General features: G+C 42.6%; 1 protein-coding gene across 1 annotated transcript in view; it reads left to right on the forward strand.

Moving 5' to 3' along the window:
* Positions 1-21,762, forward strand: part of afg2a (AFG2 AAA ATPase homolog A) — a 607,544-nt gene extending 585,782 nt beyond the window's left edge. Inside the window, exon 16 of the mRNA XM_068042637.1 lies at positions 21,464-21,762. Coding sequence (XP_067898738.1) covers positions 21,464-21,640 — 177 coding nt within the window. The 3' untranslated portion in view covers positions 21,641-21,762. The remainder of the gene's footprint in view (positions 1-21,463) is intronic.
* Positions 21,763-22,225: the final 463 nt, after the last annotated feature.

Consider the following 22,225-nt stretch of genomic DNA (forward strand, 5'->3'; position numbering starts at 1 on the left):
GGTATCCCTAGTCCATCCCAGGTACCATCAGCCTAGTTTAGATGTATTCTGTTAGATAATGGTGGCAGTGTAAACTGGCATAGTGTAAACTGGCATAGTATAAACAGTTTGTGATAACTTCCAGGATGTCTGGTGCGATAGTCACACATGATGGAATGGAACTTCTTCCTGTTGATTGAACTGTCACATTGGGGAAAGTAGCTCTTATGGCTACATAAGGTCCAGCGATGAAGCCCTTTGGAATCCAGAGATGAAAAATGTTCAGGGTTTCTTTGGTTCATTCATGGGATGTGAGCATCGCTGGAAAAGCGTTGCCCATCCCTAGTGTGTGATAGTCATTCACAGCACCAATGATGTTGTATATGCTTCAGATTGGCTGTTTGGGATGATATTACTGGAGACAACTTGAAAGAAGTGTCCAGAATTATGAGGCAGCGTTATCTTTCAAAGCTACAGGAAGATTTGTCCCATTCCTGGACAACATTTGCAATTCAGACTGCAGGAGACAGCTAAGACTTGAGACTATCTCTGTTGCAGCAGATCTCCTCAGATACTCCCCAGCAACTGTGGCAGGATGTAGGCTCACTTCCTTAGGTAGCAGCCGCTCAGGCAGACCACCTTAAGTGCAGATACACGTGCCTCTGTGCATTCTGTGGAATCTTTCCTTGTCTGTGAGTTCCTCGAGGATCAGAGGATTCCCAGGAACCTGTCTATCCTCCAAGTTTAGAATGATGAAATAAAAAATTACATTCTCCACATTGTAGGAGGTAAAATAAACAAAAAAATCAAAAAATGCAAATAATAGGGCATGATTGGGAAAGAAAAAACACTACTTAACTAAAGGCAACAACAACAACCCAAAAAAAACACACGGAAAACTATTACTCCCAAAACAAGGCAACACACCTTAGGGAAAATTCAGGAAGTTAGATTCAAGATGCGTCTTTTAACTTTTTTGGAGTGATAAGGTCACTTGTCTGGACCATGGCACATCAAATGAGGGATAGGGAAGCCCTGTCCTCATTAACATAATTTTGAAGCCTATAATGGGTTTGTACTGTGCCATCACCGAGAGCAACCCAACTTTGTCGCAAAAATATGGCCTATGTGATCCTGGCGTTGAGAAAGCATAAGACCTCCTGAGAGTTTTTTTGATTTTCCCCCACACAAGTTGTGCAGACCATTGCAAATTTCCCTTTATATGAAAGGCTCTCCCTCTATTTGCAAGTGCCGCTAACTTACAGGAGTGGGATTGGGGGCAGATAAATTATTTTAAGCCACAAGTGCAGGTACAAAACACAATATTTGATGCATCTTCTACCTAAGGCAACATTTCTCACAGACATCTAATATCCTTTGCCAATGCACTTTAAGACAAATCTCCCTTCCGATAATAGTTAGGAGAAACAGCTGTTCTATGTTGCTGAAATATAGCCAAGTGCCATAAAATCCAGAATGTAATCATGTCTCAACAAAGCTTTTTATGATCTGCAAACCTGTGGTATAACTTTATTTCAGCCAGCCACCTGGTGTAAAAACAATGATGCTGTGATGCAGTACAACCAATATGGCAGATGCTTTTCAGTTGGTAGTTTTGGTTGATTGGCTTGCCGAGTTGGACATCCTCATATCTGTTTACCAATGTGTACCAGAGTGTGTTGGAAATTAACAAGATCAGTGTATGAATTATTTTTCTTTAATAATTCTATTACAAAAACTAATGTGATTGGAGCAGCTGAATGTGCAGTTCTAACTTTTACAGAAGAAAAACATAAAATAGAAAGCCTAAAGTGATCATTCACATATGCATGCACTTTTCCACTGTTCAGTACAGCCAAGAATTTATCATAGTTAGTCTAATGTGGTGCAGCCTTCGTTGCAGGAGTGTATAGCTGTTTATACTTTACCCTGGTGAATGAAGTGGAACACCACAATTACCACATAAAGTGCAAATGTCAAGACCACCATTTAAGTGTATAAGGCCATATTTTCCTCTGTATGTTTAGCTTAATGATAATAGACAGGAGTTACAGGTTAAAAAAACAGAAATAGACTTCTTGGGTCTGATTTTTTTTCACTGCCCTGCTCCCAAATAGCACCTGAAAAACAGATTAGAATGCAAAGCAAAATTAGGCATTAATCCTTGTTCCCATTCTGCTCCTGAACAGCAGCCTTTGTGACTTTTCTGTTGTCTGAGGAGGATGCAACAATGTAAATTCTAAATGAATGTCAAAAGGTTTTGCACTGAGATTTCCTCTAATAGCATTTGATGCATATCAGGAGCAAACTGTCCCCTGTAAAACCTGATTCCTGAGCAACTGCTTAGGCACTACCTGTCTTGGGGACAGGCTGGTATTTTCAAGACAAGTCTCACTCCTTTAAAAGCCCATTCTTGACCCTTATTTCCACTCCTTCTACTGCCCAAACTCTAGCCTGTCCCCCGTGCCCCCCACTGCTTCCTTGAACCTGTCATTGCCGCTCAATTCCATGTTCACCTTTCCCAACATTCTTTTTGAATTCCTTATTCTGGATTCCTACTTGCACATACTACACGAACAGCCCTGATCAAACTAACCAATAAAATACTATGCAAATGTCACTATTTCACATTATCCATTATTGTCAGCCTTCACATCTGCCAATATGGTCACTCACCTAGACCTTTTTTACTGTGGTCTACTTCCGTGACACCGCCCTCACTTTATTCCATTTCTATCAGTCGCAGGGTGGCCAGCGCAGCTCCTGTCTTCTGTGCGCGATCATCTCCATCCTCAGTGCCCACCATTGCCTTATTTTCATGATACTTTTCAGTGACACCATCCATCAACATGAAGTTAGAAGTTAGCTTCCATATCTGTGCTGATAACACTCAACTTCACATGCTCTATTTGAAAATCATGCAGTGGTGTGACTTTCAACTAATTAAAAAATTTCTTCTCAATGTTTTGTCACAATGAAGGAACCAAATATTTAACATAAAGTGACTAACAGGCTCCATTGGATCATCGGTTGAAAAAACTAATTTGAATAATAATTAGCAAGGCTTCTACTCACACTTGCATGCAAAACCCATTAGCAAAATAGAGAAGTAGCTGATTGAACATACAAACATATGAATTAGGAGCAGGGGTAGCCACTCGGCCTGTCGAGCCTGCTCCGCCATTCAGTAAGATCATGGCTGATCTGATTGTAACCTCAACTGCACATTTCCGCCTACCCCCAATAACCTTTCAGCCCCTTGCTTATCAAGAATCTATCTACCTCTGTCTTAAAAAATATTCAAAGACTCTGCTTCCACTGCCTTTTGAGGAAGAGAGTTTAGGGCGGCACAGTGGCGCAGTGGTTAGCACTGCAGCCTCCCAACTCCAGGGACCCGGGTTCGATTCTGGGTACTGCCTGTGTGGAGTTTGCAAGTTCTCCCTGTGTCTGCGTGGGTTTTCTCTGGGTGCTCCGGTTTCCTCCCACAAGCCAAAAGACTTGCAGGTTGGTAGGTAAATTGACCATTATAAATTGTCACTAGTATAGGTAGGTGGTAGGGAAATATAGGGACAGGTGGGGATGTTTGGTAGGAATATGGGATTAGTGTAGGATTAGTATAAATGGGTGGTTGATGGTCGGCACAGACTCGGTGGGCCGAAGGGCCTGTTTCAGTGCTGTATCTCTAATCAGTTCCAAAGACTCTCAATCTCTGAGAGAAAAAATTTTCCTCATCTCTGTCTTAAATGGGCCAGCCCTTATTTTTAAACAATGACCCCTAATTCTAGATTCACCCACAAGAGGAAACATCCTTTCCACCCTGTCAAGACTCCTCTTACTTTTCTAAATTCCAGCCTGTCCAACCTTTCCTCATAAAACAACCCGTCTATTCCAGTTATTTGTCCAGTAAACCTTCTCTGAACTGCTTCCAATGCATTTACATCCTTAAATAAGGAGACCAATACTGTACACAGTACTCCAGATGTGGTCTCACCAATGTCCTGTAAAGCTGAAGCATAACCTCCCTACTTTTGTAGCCAATTCCCTTTGCAATAAATGATGACATTCTATTAGCTTTCCTAATTACTTGCTGTACGTGTAAACTAACCTTTTGCGATTCATGCACTAGGACACCCAAATCCCTCTGCATCTCAGAGCTCTGCAATCTCTCACCATTTAGATAATATGCTTCTTTTTTATTCTTCCTGCCAAAATGAACAATTTCACATTTTCCCACATGATACTCCATTTGCTAGATCTTTGCCCACTCACCTAACTTGTCTATATCCCTTTGTAGCCTCCTTATGCCCTCTTCACAACTGACTTTCCTACCTATCTTTGTGTCATCAGCAAATTTAACAACCATACCTTTGGTGCCTTCATCCAAGTTACTTACATAAATTGTAAAAGGTTGAGGCCCCAGCACAGATCCCTGTGGCACACCACTCGTTACATCTTGCCAACCAGAAAATGACCCATTTATGCCTATTCTCTGTTTCCTGTTACTGAACTGCTCATATTACTGGATAATGTTTGTGTTTTGCGGTTGTTGTGTACTTGGATTATACTATACCTCAGAAGCTTAATATCTCTCCTCGCTTTCTGGCTTTATAATCCTTGTGGCAGCACTGATGAGAGAACAAAGTTGATTGAGATAAAGTTTTTTTTTGTTTTTTTCATCTATCACTGGTTGCAAAGTGCACAACAAAAGCAAATAGGAAATTCAGAACTTTACAGTGAACCATAAAAAAGCTATTTGAACTGTTTGTGGTCCCAGACCAACCACTGAATTGCATTTTCTCCACAGCACATTGAAAAAATACAACAAGATGTGTTTAGTTTATTTGGAAGAATGCAGAGCTTGTGTGTTTGTTTCTGCTCATGTGTGGAATGCACTGGCTGTGACCATTTCAAAACCCAGCCACTGCATCAGGCTCTCCGGCAGAACGCCATGCATTCTGTCCAGGACTGCTCAAGTTAAACTGCCAATGTTAAGAGTACTATAAGTGGAGATGTTGAGACAATGATCAGAAGAACTAACCTGAGTTGCTATGACTGCATCGTTGCATCTCCTGAGGTTCAAACGTTTTCACTGGTAAAGACCATTTCATTCCTATGGCATCTGGTTTGCACCTGCTTCATTAGTGTGGCACGAACAATTTGTCGCACTGATTCTAAAATGGTTTCATTGATTCCAAACGCAGTACAGGAAGCCATATTAGGTTGCTCCACTCTAAGGAATAACACATTCTGATTGAATAATTGTATAATTGTACCGAAACCATCTTATTATAGAAATATGGGTGTTTGAATGTACTGCAAGGTAAATTAAGTGGTGGTACTCCTTCCAGAAGCATTGAAACCTGGCAAAGAAATTGTTTACCCCAGTGTCTCTGAAAGGAGCACAGTGCAAATACTGCCAGTGGCAATTGCACTTGCCATTTTCTGCAACTACAGAGGTAGGAATGAGCACCAGTCTGTTTGCAGCTACCTAAGTCTGGTGACCAGAATGAAGGCTGCGACTGCTGCAGTACAAGCAGGCCAGATTCCACAGCACCAGGATCCCATGGAATTACAGAAAAATTTCTTGAAGCAATTCTGTAATATAAAAGGGGTGTATGTTAACCACCTCTTCTCTCTCACTCCTCTCTATCTCCCCTCCTTCCCAACAGTCACAGACTTTTCCTATCTGTTATTTGTTATCTCTGTGGATTTCTTTGACAACTTTTCCATGCCTTTTAGCTTGGCTGAGAGCCACCATTACAAAGCATTAATTGTCTGAGCCATGGACAGTATGCACCCAGCTCCAAATCCAGTGCTCCTTTTATGGATCAGTTGAGATGAGGCGCTCATACAATCCTCCCATTTGTATTCAAGTCTTCTGTAAAGAGTACTTATTTAGTGGTTGTGTGCATGTATGTGCATGTGTCCTTATTTGTGCTGACCAGTTCCTACTTACAGGCTAATGTAAAAATGGCAGTTGTTATAGTAGAGCAGTATTATAGAGATGTAGATTTTGGGATAAGGCAACACTGTTGGCCTTGGTCTCAGAAAACAAAACTTATGATTTGTAATGTTTCAACAACTGTGCTGTATTATTTCTCCATTAGATACTCTGGACTCCCCCATGCATTGTAAGATGAGCAATTAGTAATGTCACTGGACTAGCAATCCAGAGGCTCAGGCTAATGCTCTGAGGACACAGGTTCAAATCCCACCATGGCAGCTGGTGGCTTTTAAATTCAATTAATAAATTTAGAATTTAAAAAAAGCTAGTCTCAGTAATGGTGACCATGAAACCATTGTCGATTGTCGTAAAAACCCATCTGGTTCACTAATGTCTTTTCGGGAGGAAAATCTGCTGTCCTCACCTGGTCTGGCCTACATGTGACTCCAGACCCACAGTAATGTGGTTGACTCTTAAATGCCCTCTGAAATGTCCCAGCAAGCCACTCAGTTGTATCAACCCGCTAGAGAAAATTCTAAAAAGAATGAAACCAGACGGACCACCCGGAATCGACCCAGGCACCAAAACAACAATGGCACATGCAGCCCTGTTGACCCTGCAAAGTCGTCCTTACTAACATCTGGGGTCTTGTGCCAAAATTAGGAGAGCTGTCCCACAGACTAATCAAGCAACAGCCTGACGGAGTCATACTCATGGAATCATGCCTTACAGACAGTGTCGCAGGCACCACCATCACCATCCCTGGGTATTTCCTGTCCCACCAACAGGACAGACCCACCAGAGGAGGCGGCACAGTGGTATACAGTCAGGAGGGAGTTGCCCTGGGAGTTCTCAACATTGACTTTGGATCTCATGAAGTTTCATGACATCAGGTCAAACATGGGCATGGAAATCTTTTGCTGATTACCACCTACCGCTCCCACCCACCCACCCGCTCCTCAAACCTCGGCTAATGAATCAGTACTCCTCCATGTTGAACACCCCTTGGAAGAAGCACTAAGGGTGGAAAGGGAACAGAATGTGCTCTGGGTAGAGGACTTCAATGTTCATCACCAAGAGTACCTCAGTAGCACCACTATTGACTGAGCTGGCCGAGTCCTAAAGGACATAGCTGCTAGACTGGGTCTGCGGTAGGTGGTGAGGGAGCCAACAAGAGGGAAAAACCTACTTGACCTCGTCCTCACCAATCTACCTATTGCAGATGCATCTATCCATGACAGTATTGGTCGGATTGACCACCGCACAGTCCTTATGGAGTCAAAGTCCCGTCTTCACATTGAGAATACCCTCCATTCTGTTGCGTAGCACTACCACCATGCTACATGGAATAGATTTCAAACAGATCTAGCAACTCAAAACTGGGCATCCATGAGGCACTGTGGACCATCAGCAGCAGCAGAATTGTATTCAATCACAATCTGTATTCTCATGGCCTGGCATATCCCCCACTCTACCATTACCATCAAGCCAAGGATCAACCTGGTTCAATGAATAGTGCAGGAGGGCATGCCAGGAGCAGCACCAGGCATACCTAAAAATGTCAACCTGGTGAAGCTACAACGCAGGACTACATGCATGCTAAACAGCAGAAGCAGCGTGCGATAGACAGAGCTAAGCGATTCCACAATCAATGAATCAGATCTAAGCTCTGCAGTCCTGCCACATCCAGTCATGAATAATGGTGGACAATTAAACAACTAATAGGAGGAAGAAGCTTCACAAGTATCCCCATCCTCAACGATGGGGGAGCCCAGTGCAAAAGACAAGGCTGAAGGATTTGCAACCATCTTAGTGGATGATCCATCTCAGCCTCCTCCTAAGGTCCCCGGTATCATGGATGCCAGTCTTCAGCCAATTCGTTTCATTTCACAGGATATCAAGAAACAGCTGAAGGCACTGGATACTGCAAAGGTTGTGGGCCCTGACAACATTCCGACAATAGTACTGAAGACTTGTGCTCCAGAACTGGCCATGCCCCTAGCCAAGCTGTTCCAATACAGTTACAACACTGGCATCTACCCGATAATGTGGAAAATTGCCCGGGTATGACCTGTACACAAAAAGCAGGACAAATCCAACCTAGCCAATTACCGCCCCATCAGTCTACTCCCGATCATCAGCAAAGTGACACTTACTTTGCAATAACCTGCTCACTGATGGTCAGTTTAGTTTCCGCCAGAGCCACTCAGCTCCTGACCTCGTTACAGCCTTGGTCCAAGCATGGACAAAAGAGCCGAACTCAAGAGGTGAGGTGAGAGTGACTGCCCTTGACATCAAGGCAACATTTGACTGAGTATGGCATCAAGGAGCCCGAGCAAAACTGGAGTCAATGGGAATCAGAGGGAAAACTCTTCACTGGTTGGAGTCGTACCTAGCACAGAGGAAGATGGTTGTGGTTGTTGGAGGTCAATCATCTCAATCCTAGGACATCACTGCAGGACTTCCTCAAGGTAGTGTCCTAGGCCCAATCATCTTCAGCTGCTTCATCAATGACCTCCTCTCCATCATAAGATCAGAAGTGGGGATGTTCACTGATGATTGCATAATGTTCAGCACCATTCACGACTCCTCAGATACTGAAGCAGCCTATGTCCAGATGCCGCAAGACCTGGACAACATTCAGGCTTGGGCTAATAAGTGACAAGTACTTTCATGCCACACAAATGCCCGGCAATCACCATCTCCAACAAGAGAGTATCCAAACATCTCCCCTTGACATTCCATGGCATTACTATTGCTGAATCCCCCACTATCAACATCCTGGGGGTTGCCATTGACCAGAAACTGAACTGGAGCAGCCATATAAGTACTGTGGCGACAAGAGCAAGTCAGAGGCTAGGGTTTCTGGGTTGATTAACTCACCTGACTGCCCAAAGCCTGTCCACCATCTACAAGGCACAAGTCAGGAATGTGATGGAACACTCTCCACTTGCCTGGATGAGTGCATCTCCAACAACACTCAAGAACCTCCACACCATCCAGGACAAAGCAACCCGCTTGATTGGCACCCCATCCACCACCTTCAACATTCATCCCTCCACCACCGACCCACAGTGGCAGCAGTGTGTACCATCTACAAGATGCACTGCAGCAACTTGCCAAGTCTCTTTCGACAGCACCTTCCAAACCCATGACCTGTACCACCTAGAAGGACAAAGGCAGCAGACACATGGGAATACCACCATCTGCAAGTTCCCCTCCAAGACACACACCATCCTGACTTGGAACTATATTGTTGTTCCTTCACTGTTGCTGGGTCAAAATCCTGGAACTCCCTTCCTAACAGCGCTGTGGGTGTATGTACACCACATGGACTGCAGCATTTTAAGAAGGTGGCTCATCACCACCTTCTCAAGGGCAATGAAGGATGGGCATTAAGTGCTGGACTAGTCAGCGAAACCCACCTCCTGTGAAAGAAGTAAGAAAAACTTAGATCACCAACAGCAAAGACGAAGCAAAAATGTTCCATTCAAAGCATTTCTTTATCATATAAGGGTGATTTAATTAACTATCTTGCCAGAATCCATAGCACACATGATTCTCTCCTGCACAAAGTCCCACACACCCATCACTCCGATCCTTGCCCTCATCTTCACATGTCGACCTGTTGTTGCTCCTTCTGTCTGAGCAATCTTCTCCAACCATATGCCCCTTGCCAGAATTTTTTGCTCCACTGATTCTCTATTACATTGCAGTTATATAACACATTTAAATAGAACAACATAGAGGCGTAGTCAACAAACTAGACATTGATCCAAAGAAGGTGAAATTAGGAGAAGTGACCAAAAGTTCTGTCAAATAGATGAGATGTAAGCATGGTCTTAAAGGATGAGAGGGAGACAGAGAGGTTTAGAGAGTGCAGGGCATAGGAGGCTGAAGGCATGGTCGCCAATGGGAGGTGGGGTATATAAGAGGCCAGAGGCAGAGGAACAGATAGTTCAAGGTGGTTTTAGGTTACAGAGATAGGAAAAGTCAAGGTTGCAAAAGGATTTAAGGAGATTTTAAATTTCAGGCATTGGGGGACAGGGTACCAAGATAAATTAAAGGGCTGTGAGCAAACAGGATTTGGTGCAGGATAGAATACAAGCAGCAAATTTCTGAATGAGCTGAAGTTTAGAGAGGATGGAGAATTAGAGGCCAGCCAGAAGAACATTTAAATAGTCTGGTCTGGAGGTGGCAAAGGCATGAATGAGGGTTTCGTAAGTAGATGGGCTGAGGTCGATGCAGATGAAGATGGGCGGGGAAGCAGCAAAGGCAGCTGAACAGAAAGTATGGGGAGAGGAGGCTTAAGGAAAGTTATTAATGAAGAACCAGGGGTTATCTTTGCTCTGTAAGATGACCCTAGAATAGTGTGAAGTTTTGGCAAGGAAGAGTGAGACCTAGTAGAACTTAATGTGGTCCAGGTAGATCTGGTGTTGGATGGCTAAGCCAGTTCTGCGCCAGATAATCTTACCTCGTAATCCCTTGAATTTTGAAGATCAAAGATGGGGCCATACCCCAGGGAATAACTGAAATTGAACAATTAAATGAAAACAATTGGAAGGATTCTTTGCGGAGAGAAATGGGCATCAAAGGTGGAGATGAGGTTCAGCAAATTGAGGGCTGCAAAGGTTTTGTGGCCAATGAATGGCCATAAACTAGGTAGTTGAGATTTTAGAAGTACAATTGTGATTGAAGATGCTTCTTCACTGCTCAACCATCGGAGGCTGATAATTCAGTCATTACACCCCTGCTCTCTGGGATTTATCCCAGATGACATTGCCTTGCCATTCTGCTTGCCTTCAAAAAAGTCATTATTTAACCATTCTGCTATTGGTCCCTTCTTTGCCTCCCAGTCTCAAGCTTTCTTCTTTTCCCTAATCGGTGTGCATATTTTCATTTTGTTAAGTACCATGAAGCTTTGCCTTTGTATGAGGAGTGCTATATAAATTGTTGCTGTTATATAGTAAAAAGCTGCTCTTGTACCAGCTATTATATTAGGATTGGAAGAGCACGCTTCCACTTCATCAGGTGGCTGTTCACAGTAACTTATGAATAGTCTTTGGACCCCACAGATGGCTCAGCTAGTTAAGGGAAAAGAAGTAAGTAACTGAGTAATGCAGACCAAAAAGCCCCAAGTTCAATCCTCAGGTTATCCTGATCTCAGCTCAGACAATGCAACCACTGGCCTCTACATCCCTTGGTTGGTCAAACGCAGGTAAGAATTGGCTAGGTCTCTGTTTCATGATCGTAATGCTGTATCCCCTCTCCCTGTAGCTGTATAGCCTGCAAACATTCAGTACCTTGGCTCATACATGAAGAATGGCTGCCTGGCTGAGGTATTGGCACATAGCCTGTCAACATTTATCCCAGCAAAGATTTAGTGCCTTCAGCAGAGAAAATTGATGAGAAAAAAAGGAGGGGGAAATTGTAAAATAAAAACAAGAAATGCCGGAACCACTCAGCAGGTCTGGCAGCATCTGTGGAAAGAGAAGCAGAGTTAACGTTTCGGGTCAGTGACCCTTCATCGGAACTGGAAATTGTATCTGTGTTTACAAGTATTCTAATTAATTCTATACCCCATGTGCTATTGTGTCAGTTACCAGTTAGGGCTTCCTTGTAAAATCCCTTTTCACTTTGAACTCTGCATATGACAAGCTACAAAGGAAATGTAATGCATTGAAGGTTTGTGTTCTCTCTGCCCATACTTGCTTCCCACCCCCTCAATAGCTTCTCCTCTCATTAGCCACCTGCCTACCCATGCAATTGATGAAATATGAGTTTTTACCTTAAATAATAATTGTTGACTGTAATTGCTTTCTACTGCATTGTGGCACAAACAGTTAAAATGGATGATACAACAGAGTGTCTCAGGTGGTGCGTTCAGGTTGTCAGAATGTAGGAAGCCCTGGACTAATCTTGATAAAAGCTTGTCCTTCTTTCAGAACTCCATGTATGATTAAAGAACAAGATAATATTTGCATGCACTCTGTTCAGCATTGCCCAGCTCAACTCCATTAAGTGCTGCTGCTGTTTACCAGCATTGTATGGTAATTGGATTTATCTGGCACAGGTAGTTTAAGGATTTAATGGAGAAGAAGCAGCATATTTGAGGTCAGAATCATTGTACAGATCTCTTCCAAAAGTGAGATTTAACAATATGTAGCTGACAGCTGAATTGAAAACCAGTATCCCTTAATTGGCATGTGTTTCTGTGTGTTATTTGTGGTCGGGTTATCTGCACTTTACATCTATTTGTGGCTAACAGTGAGATTTGAAAAACTAGAAACCCTTTTTTTTCTGTTGTGTTCTTCAAATAAAATAGATTTATTGCCATATTAAATCCAGTCAAGAAGAGTCCTTCACTTTTTTTAACACCTAATTTGAGATGAACTGCTGTTCTAGACTTCTCTGTAGTATAAGGACCTGAAAGGGTTAATGTTGGAGCCAGTGAGAACAACCCCTCCCACTGTAGTGATGATGTGACAGTCACATGGTGATGGTCTTTGGAAGAAGAGAGTAGCGGCATGAAGTAGCTTAGCTAGCGAGGCTTGAGGAGAGTGTAAACAGAGATGTGTAAATAATAAGTCATTAATTGACCTTATCTAGATGCTGAGATTTATCATTAATGCCCTAACAAAGCTACTACTACTACAACAACAATATGGTTGCACTGGTTAAATCGACAAGAAAGTACTGAGAATGCCTTACTTCGTGAAGTAGCACCAAGCAAACAGCAGATCTCTTCGGAGGACTGCAAAGAGCTCCAGAGCTGCTACATAGCTGAAGAAGATGCAGACAGTCGGTGAGTCAGCCGTGCAGGCATTCAGACTGCACCACAGAAGCATGGTGATCTGCAACAAAACATCCAGGTACAGCGATTGGGTTCCAAGTCACAGTTCCCGGCTAAGGTCCAGGATCGGATGAGAGAATTTTTTTAAGCGGCCATTGTTGGATAACGGCGCACTGGGTTGAAAAAAGCGAGAAAGAGGTCGATCTCGAGCGAAAAGGCGAGTCGGGTGGAGTCGGCAGCCATTACTCAACCAGACTGCAGAGAGGAGGCGCAGGAACTCTGGGAAAGCACGGGAAACCTCAGAAGGAGCATGAACACCTCCATTAAAGCCAGAACAATTTAAAAAGAAAGGAGGTCACCCAAAAAAGCCTAACAAAGCCTAAAAAAACAAAATGCATTCGAAATTTGGAATCCCTGAAAGCTTCCACAATCAGGAAGGACCCGATCAGGTACAAAATTGGTCCTTATGGAGAAAAAGATTCCTACGATTTAGGATTACTTCCCAGCTGCATACGAAATCAGAAGCAGAATAAGTAAATACCCTCTTATACTCTGTGGGTGCAATTGCGGATGACGTGATTGTGAGGCAAGAACAAGGCTTCTGATAAATTTGAGGATGCCCTACAAATATTTCAATTTACACAGTAACAAAATTCTGTAAAGAGCAAAATTTAACAAGTAAGACAAGAAAATAGGCAAATCGTAGATTCTTTTATAAATAATCTATACAGATTGGCTGAGGGATTGACTATGGAGAATTGAAGGCGGAACTGATAAGGGACCGAACAGTTGTTGGAATAGCTGATCAGACTTTATCAGATCTCTTACAGTCGAAAGATGACCTTACACTTGATAAGGCAATTCGGATTGTACGATAGGCGGAAGTCTGAAGACAAAATAGAGCTGTTCTGCGGGCTGAAGGGATGCCTTGGCTTAGAAGAAATCCAATGGCTGTATAGTTCTTGAAGTCGAAGACGGAGAGGCAATCTATAGAAAAGAAGACACACACTGGTGAGAAGGTGCATGACACCGGGAAACCATGCTAGCGCTGTGGAACCAGGAAGACCCACAGACAGGAGCATTGTCCTGCTAGTAAAGCGGAATGTTTCAACTGTAAAAAGACATGCCATTATGGAAAAATGTGCCAGAGCAAGACCTCTTCGCTCAAAATTGCAAAGCAGTAGACCTTCACACAAAGAATGGTGAATGAAGTGCATCAACTTGCAGCAGAAAAGGAACCAGGAGATTTCCTAGGAGAAGTTAATGACCCAAATCAAGGATTTTGTAAATGGACACCTAATGAATTTCAAATTGGACACAGGTGCTAGTGTCACAGTTCCGTCAGACCAAGAGCCATGGTTGATGAGACATTGCCTACAACCGACGGACACACAATTGCATGGTCCAGGCGGGACCCAACTGAAAGTGAAGGGTAAACTTCAAGCAACTCTCCAATAGGGAGACAAATTATGGAAATCCTATACGTCTTGCAAAACCAAGAATTTTTCCTGTTGAGCAGAAAAGCATGCTTAGACCTGCATCTGATCAAGAAGATTGATGAAGTCAAACAGCCACAGATAAACAGCCGCTTTCAAGCAGACTATCTGAAGCTTTTCACAGGTCTTAGAAGACTCAAGGCAGAGTATAGACTCATACTGAAAGAAGATGCCAGATCAGTGTGCAACTTTACACCCAGAAAGAGAATTCATCCATGGATGAACCAAGTTCAGGCCAGTTGGAAGAGATGACCAGGAAGGGAGTCATTTCTCCTGTTATGACACCAATGAGGTGGTGTTCAGCTATGGTTCTAGTCCCACAACAAAATGGTACTCTTCGTTTCTGTGTGGATTTAACACAGTTTAACAAAGCAGTGGCGTGTGAAATTCACCGAATGTCCATAGTGGATGACAGGTTAGCAAAATTGTCTCAGACCATCATGTTTGTCAAACTCGACACAAAGAATGGGTTTTGGCGGGTACCCTTAAATGAGACCTCAAGATTACTAACCACATTAAAAACACCATCCGGAAGGTTTGTTTCAATCGGTTACCATTTGGGATAACTTATGCAACAGAGATCTTCTAAAGGTCTATGTCTAACAACTTAGAAGGGCTCAAAGGAGCTTTTTGTCACATGGATGACATCTGATACATGGGCGATCAGTAGTGGAACATGACCAAAGAGTTCAAGCAGTTCTACTTTGACATCAAGAAGCAGGGCTAACACTGAACGAGATGTGCGAATTCTCCAAGACCTCTAATTGTTTCTTGGGACACATAGTAAGCAGTAATGGTATAATGACCGACCCACAGATGACGCAAGCCATTACAGAATTCCCAGCTTCTACTTCCATTCAGCAGCTCCAAAGATTCCTAGGAATGGTGAATCAGCATTCCAGAAGATTAAACAAATTCTCATGTAGCTGGACATCTTGGCACACTATAACCCTACACTATCAACAACGATAGCTGAAGGTGCCTCCTTCATGGGGTTAGGGGCAGTCCTTTTCCAGGAGCAGCCTAATGGTTCTCATAGACCAATATAATGTGCTTCCAGAGCTTTGTCCGAGTCAGAGACAAGGTATGCGGTAATTGAAAAAGAAGTACTTGCTGTCACATGGGCATGTAAGAAATTTTCTGATTATATTGTCGCATTGAGAGTCGTCATCGAGAGAGACCATAAACCTTCGCTATCTTTGTTGGATGAAGAAGAGATCACAAAAATACCTCCAAGAATCCAAAGATTTTGTTTAAGATTGATGAGATATATATGTATGAGACTGTATGTGTCCAGGAAAAGATGCAAACATCCACTGATGTGCTATCAAGAGCGACGGTAGACCATCCGACACAGCAAGATGTGAGTTTTGTGGATGAGGTACAGTCATATTCTCAATATACTGCACAAATCTGGCTGACAAGGATACAGAAACTGCAAGAAATTCATCATGCCCAAAAAAGCGATGAAGAATGTATTCGTATAAGGCAGTATTGCACACAAGAGTGGCCACAAGAACATCCTGGTTGGAAGACAATGAAAACTTTCTATGAATATAGAAAATACCTCACAATCATCAGCAATCTGCTAGTTTATAATGACAGACTAGTCATTCCCAGTTCACTTGAATTAGATATTAGATTAGATTAGAGATACAGCACTGAAACAGGCCCTTCGGCCCACCGAGTCTGTGCCGACCATCAACCACCCATTTATACTAATCCTACACTAATCCCATATTCCTACCAAACATCCCCACCTGTCCCTATATTTCCCTACCACCTACCTATACTAGTGACCATTTATAATGGCCAATTTACCTACCAACCTGCAAGTCTTTTGGCTTGTGGGAGGAAACCGGAGCACCCGGAGAAAACCCACGCAGACACAGGGAGAACTTGCAAACTCCACACAGGCAGTACCCAGAATCGAACCCGGGTCCCTGGAGCTGTGAGACTGCAGTGCTAACCACTGCGCCACTGTGCCGCCCTTTCCAAGATATATTCCAAGATATCTTGGAATGTCTACATCAAAGCCATATGGGAATAATGAAGTGCACAGCAAGGACACAGTCATCAGTGTGGTGGCCAGGAATATCCAAAGACATTGAAAATCTGATCCAGAACTGCCAGATCTGTGCAATATCAGGACCAGAATAGCGTGAACCTCTTAGATATAGATTTATTCATGTTCAATGGAAAGTCCTACATAATCATTATTAATTACCTCTCAAGATGGATAGAAGTGAGAAGGTTATATTCAACAACAACAGAAGCTGTTATAAGAGTTCTACAAGACACCTTTGCGACACATGGTATCCCTGACGAAGTACTGTCAGACAACGGACCACAGTTTACAAATAAATATTTCACACAGTTTGCGACAAGAATGGGATTTCAACATCTCACAAGTTCATCACATTATCCACAGTTGAACGGTGAAGCAGAAAGGGGTATAAGAACCATAAAGTCCTATTGAAGAAGAATGAAGACCTTCCAACCTCACTTCTAATTTATCGATCTACACTGTTGATGTGTGGACTATCACCTGCAGAGTTACTGATGGGCAGGAAGATAAGAATGCAACTTCCTGTGTTGCCTAAAAGATTGCTTCCAGAATTGAATATCTGGGACGAGAGAGTAAGAGACTGAGAAAACTCTATAGAAGGCAACAAACTCGTAAATACAACAAAATATTTCATGCCAGAGATTTTCCAAAACTGAAAGCCAAAGAGTATGGATACATGACCTACAAAGGGAAGGTACTGTAATCCACAGAGATGAAAACTACCAGAGATCATATGTGGTACACACAACAGCAGGGACCATGCATAGAAATAGGAGAAACATTATCCCTATTCCCCTGAAGCAACAGTCAATCATTCATTTGGAAGACCCATACGATGATGAAGAAACCCAGAGCAAACAGAATACTACAATCTTTAGTAAAAATCAACCAAGTCAGTGATCCAGACTCACAAGGAAGACTACTGATCATCCCAGTCAGACTAGAACAAGATCAGGGAGAGTCACCTAACAGACTAAATCTGTGAATTCAGAGACTTGTGGGGAGAAAAGGTAGTAGTTAAAGTCAAGAATGTATATATAATTAAGAAAATGTATGGATATAGACTTGGGGGGAGATGTAGTATAAGGACCTGAAAGAGTTAATGTTGAAGACAGTGAGAGCAACCCTTCCCACTGTAGTGATGATGATGTGACAGTCACATGGTAAAGGTCTTTGGAAGAAGAGAGTAGCAACACGAAGGATGCTAGCTAGAGAGGCATGTGGAGAATGTAAATAGCTATGTGTGAATAATACAAGTGTTATTAGTTGACCTTATCTAGACTCCGAGATTTATCATTCATGCCCTAACTATGCTGCTAATACAACAACACACAACATTCTCTTCCCTTACCCCCATCGATTTACTCTTAGTTCATTCAAAGGTGATGATATATATCAGGTGACTGTTCCAAAAATGCCAAAAGTCCTCCATTATCTCACCCTTCCATTCCAGAGACTTGAGCATATAATCTAGGCTGATAATTCAGTACAGTGTTGAGGGAGTGCTGCACTGTTAGAGTTGCTGTCTTTTGGGTCATACATTAAACTGAGGCCCTGCCTGTCTTCTCAGATGGACATAAATGATCCCATTGCACTTTTCAAAGAACAGGGGAGTGAGTTCTACTGGTGGGCTGGCCAGCATTTATCCTAAACCAACAACTAAAATGGATGATCTGGTCATTTATTTCATTGCTGTTTGTGGGACCTTGCTGTCTGCTAGTTGACTTCCACATTTCCTGCCTTACAACACTTCAAAAGTACTTCATTGACTGGAATGCACTTTGGGATATCCTGAGGTAGTGAAAAGCACGACATAAATGCAGATCTTTTTCTTTTCATACCTACCTCCCTCCCTCTTCCACCCAAAGGGAGGGAATTCCAGAGCTTAGATCCTAGGCAGCTGGAGGCGTGGCCACCAGTGGTGGAGCAATTAAAATCCAGAATGCTTAAGAGGCCAGAATTAGAGGAGTACAGATATCTTAGAGGTGTGTGGGGCTGGAGGAGATTTCAGAGATAGGGAGGGGCAAGGCCATGGAGAATTTTAAAATCAAGGCATTGCTTGACCAGGAGCCAATGTAGGTAGAAAGTACAGGAGTGATAAGGGAACAGGACTTGGTGTGAGTTAAGACACAGACAACAGAGTTTTGAATGATCTCAAGTTTATGGAGGGTAGAATGTGGGAGACCATCCAGAGTGCGTTGCCCAGTCAAGTCTAGAGATAACAAAGACATGAGTGAGGACTTCAGCAGCAGATAAGCTGAGACAGGGCAAAGTCAGCCAACGTTATGGAGGTGGAAATAGACGGTCTTAGTGATGGCGCAAATATGTGGTTGGCAGCTCATCTTGGGTTCAAGTATGACAGCAAGGTTGAAACAGACTGTTTTAGTCTCAGAAAGTTGCCAGGGAGAGGGATGGAGTCGGTAGCTGGGGAACAGAGTTTGGAGCAGGGACCAAAAATAATGGCTTCAGTCTTCCCAATATTTAATTGGAGGATATTTCTGCTCATTCAATAGTGAATGTTAGATAAGCAGTCTAATAATTTAACAACAGTGGAGGAGTCGAGAGAGGTGGTGGTGAGGTAGAGCTGATTGACATCAACAGACATGTGAAAACTAATGCTGTGCTTTCGGATGATGCCGTCAAAGGGCAGCATGTAGATGAGAAATAGGAGGGGGCCAAGGATAGATCCTTGGGGGCACCAGAGTTAATGGTGTAGGGGTAGGAAGACAAGCCATAGCAAGTGATACTGTGGATGTGATTAGACAAGTAAGAATGGAACCAAATGAGAGCAGTCCCACTCAGCTGGACAGGCATTGCAGGAGGATGATGTGATCAACCGCGTCAAAGGCTGCAGACAGCTCGAGAAGGATGAGGAGGTGTAGTTTACCTTTGTCATAGTCACATAGGATGCCATTCGTGACTGTGATAAGGTCTGTTGCAGTACTGTGGCAGCGGCAGAAACCTGATTGAAGGGATTCAAACATAGAGTTCCGGATTTGGGAGGTGACAACATATTCAAGGACTTTGGAGAAGAAAGGGAGGTTGGAGATGGGGTGGTAGTTTGCAAGGACAGCATTGTCAAGGGTTGTTTTTTTTGAGGAGAGGGGTGATGACAGCAGATTCAAAGGAGAGGGGAATAATACCTGAAGACAAAATGCAGCGGATAACCACTTAATGATATTTTGCAACTAGCTCCTATAAACTGTATCCTACAGCTCAAAATGAATTATCCACAGTTTTCTTCACTGAGAAGAAATGTCTTCCTTCTACCTGTGGACACCAAGATTAGAAAGTCGTGCACACTCACACTCCAACACTGATGGCCACAATATAGCAAATTGGTACAATCCCTTGAAATTCCAAAGAACTGGATACTGTGGTGGAGCAGAGACTCAGGCTAACATTCACAGTTCCACACATGGGAGCACCTCGGTCTATCTGGAGAAATGTGGAGCAAAATTTGGATAATGGATGGGGCAGCAGAGAGTGAACTGCTCGTAACGATCGGAATTAGCACAATATAAAAAAAATGTTGATTTTTGTAAAGTACACAGGTTTGGGTCTTTTGGGTCTGAACTATAGCAGTTTTATTATCTTGTACACTGAAGTTATAATTTAGTTAACTTTCTCATTTACAGAAATTTAATTTGGTCTCCCTGGCATTGCATTGTTCTCAATAATTGACAGATAAAAAAATGAAAACTCAATCTGATGACTCAAAAGAATGTTCCAGCCGCTGTGAGATTTTACTGTGGGAATTATACTGCTGCTGGCAGCGTCTTATTCTCCCCTGTTGAGAATCTTGCTGAAGGCCCTCACTGAAAGAAATTTAAAACAATGTCGCTGATCAGTTTAAATGCAATGAAGAATCTGCCACCAGTCTGTGACTAACAAATCTTGTAACAAGATTGCAATGTGCCAACCTTGGTGCAGTTTTTAAACATTGCACCCACTATCTTCAAGTGTGAAAGTCTATCGGTGATCTGAATTTGTCCAGTTTATGTTGCTCTGGCTGCTCACCCAAGCTGAACCAGACCGTGAATATCCTCAATGTCCTGTTCAAACCACAGCGGAGCTTCAAACCTCATGAGCCAGAATTTGCAGTCAAAATAAGTGCAATAACATAACTGCCTTGATGGCTCAGCTGGTTAAAACAATAAATAATTGAGCCAGATCAAGCAACAATCTTCTGGGTTCACTTGCTGGTCTGGGCTGAGTTCTCTGATCTCAACCAATTGGTAATACAGACTCTAGAATTTGCTTCAGCATCCCTCTGTTAAAAGGGAATATTAATCATGGTTCCCACAACTGATGGCTCTCTAGATGAAGGTGCACATTTGTGGACATTAGGCAAGGACAGGATGCTTGGACACATAAAAGAATGACTGCTTGGATGCATGACTGGAGCTGAATGGATACCCATGAAACAATACCCCTTGGGATGGGTGGAGGGGGTGGTGGCAGGGATGGGGAGGGGTGGAAACATACTCAGTTATAGCATTGTCATCTGTGGGAGTATTTTTATCCTTTCAAACATTTTTTTACAGTGCACTGTTTCAGCAAGTGTTGTACTCTGCTGATTCAATATACCCCAAAATACAGATAGTATAGTATTTCTGTAGTGATGACATAAATTATTGAAGAAAATAGAAGTCTACTGATGGTGCATTTACCCACTGGCTATGTAGTATGGTCTTGAGCCTTGCGGACAAGAACGGTCCCAAGTTTTATCATTGGTCCAAGTCAAGTTAACTGCTCTTACACAGATCAGCATTAGGCTTCAGTATCCCTGAAAGAGAGGAAAGATTTACCAGTGTTCCCATTTCTAATGGTGATTCAGAGACCCCTGATGCAGGTACACATGTAGATGTTGGTTGAGGACAGGTGAGGGTATATTTGAGTTTAATTAATGTGATCTTCCCATTGGTGAAGTAGTCTGCTTTCATTCATTGTCTAAGATCACAAATGAAGGATGGGCATTGGAGATAAGGTACTAGAGAGCAGCTGATTAGCGTGGAACTACGTCATGAGTCAAGGCTTTGAGGAGGGGAGAGAAAAGATGATTCATTTTCAAAACACATCAAAATGGGCTAAAATTTAAAGTGTTTTAAAATGTAGTTTCATGTGTTTTTTTAATTATCTTCCTTTAAATTATTAGTTCTATTTATTGTCATCCCTTTCAGATCATTGCTGTTTGCAGAGAAGCAGCACTCTTGGCTCTGCAAGAAGATCTCCAGGCCAAGATAATTATGAAAAGACATTTTGAGCAGTCATTTGAAATTGTCACTCCAAGAATCCCGAAGAAGCTTATGGACTTCTACGCTAACTACCAACAACAAAGTGGACTGCATATGCTATAAGAACAAAATGGGATTCACTCATTGAAGACTTCAAACTCATTATGACAAGACATTAAATAATACATTTTCACTCTCCATATAAGTGTCAAATTTCACAAATAAAGATCCATGTTTCAAATGAATTTGTTTAATTTGTAATTTGTCATACTTCATTGTTTTGCCACGCATCATCCCTGAAGAGGACAAATTTCCAGGCTTTTGGAAATGACTTTCAGCAGTATGTGGATAGGAATGTTCTCACTTTTCTCTATCTCCCTGTGCAAAACTGTCCTACTTTGAATTGTCACCTGGTCTTGGCAGTCCAGCACAGGTGTGAGCCCATGTCTACCACTCCATATCACAGAATTTTGTTCCAGCAACATAGCATGATATCTTAACCACCCATCATTCATATTTACAATATGTACTGACCTTTCTTTCCCCACAGCAGTTATATGGAGAAACCAATTATTAATGTGTTTGAATTTAAGACACCACAAGTCAGTGTTTTAAAACCATGTATGCTGTTAAATACCTGTTTAATTTATGAACCTCTGCTCTACAAATTTCTGAAAAATTTGATAATGCAAGAGTTATTTGAAGTTT

This window comes from Heterodontus francisci, chromosome 1, assembly GCF_036365525.1.
Source record: "Heterodontus francisci isolate sHetFra1 chromosome 1, sHetFra1.hap1, whole genome shotgun sequence".
In the NCBI taxonomy this organism is placed as follows: Eukaryota; Metazoa; Chordata; class Chondrichthyes; order Heterodontiformes; family Heterodontidae; genus Heterodontus; species Heterodontus francisci.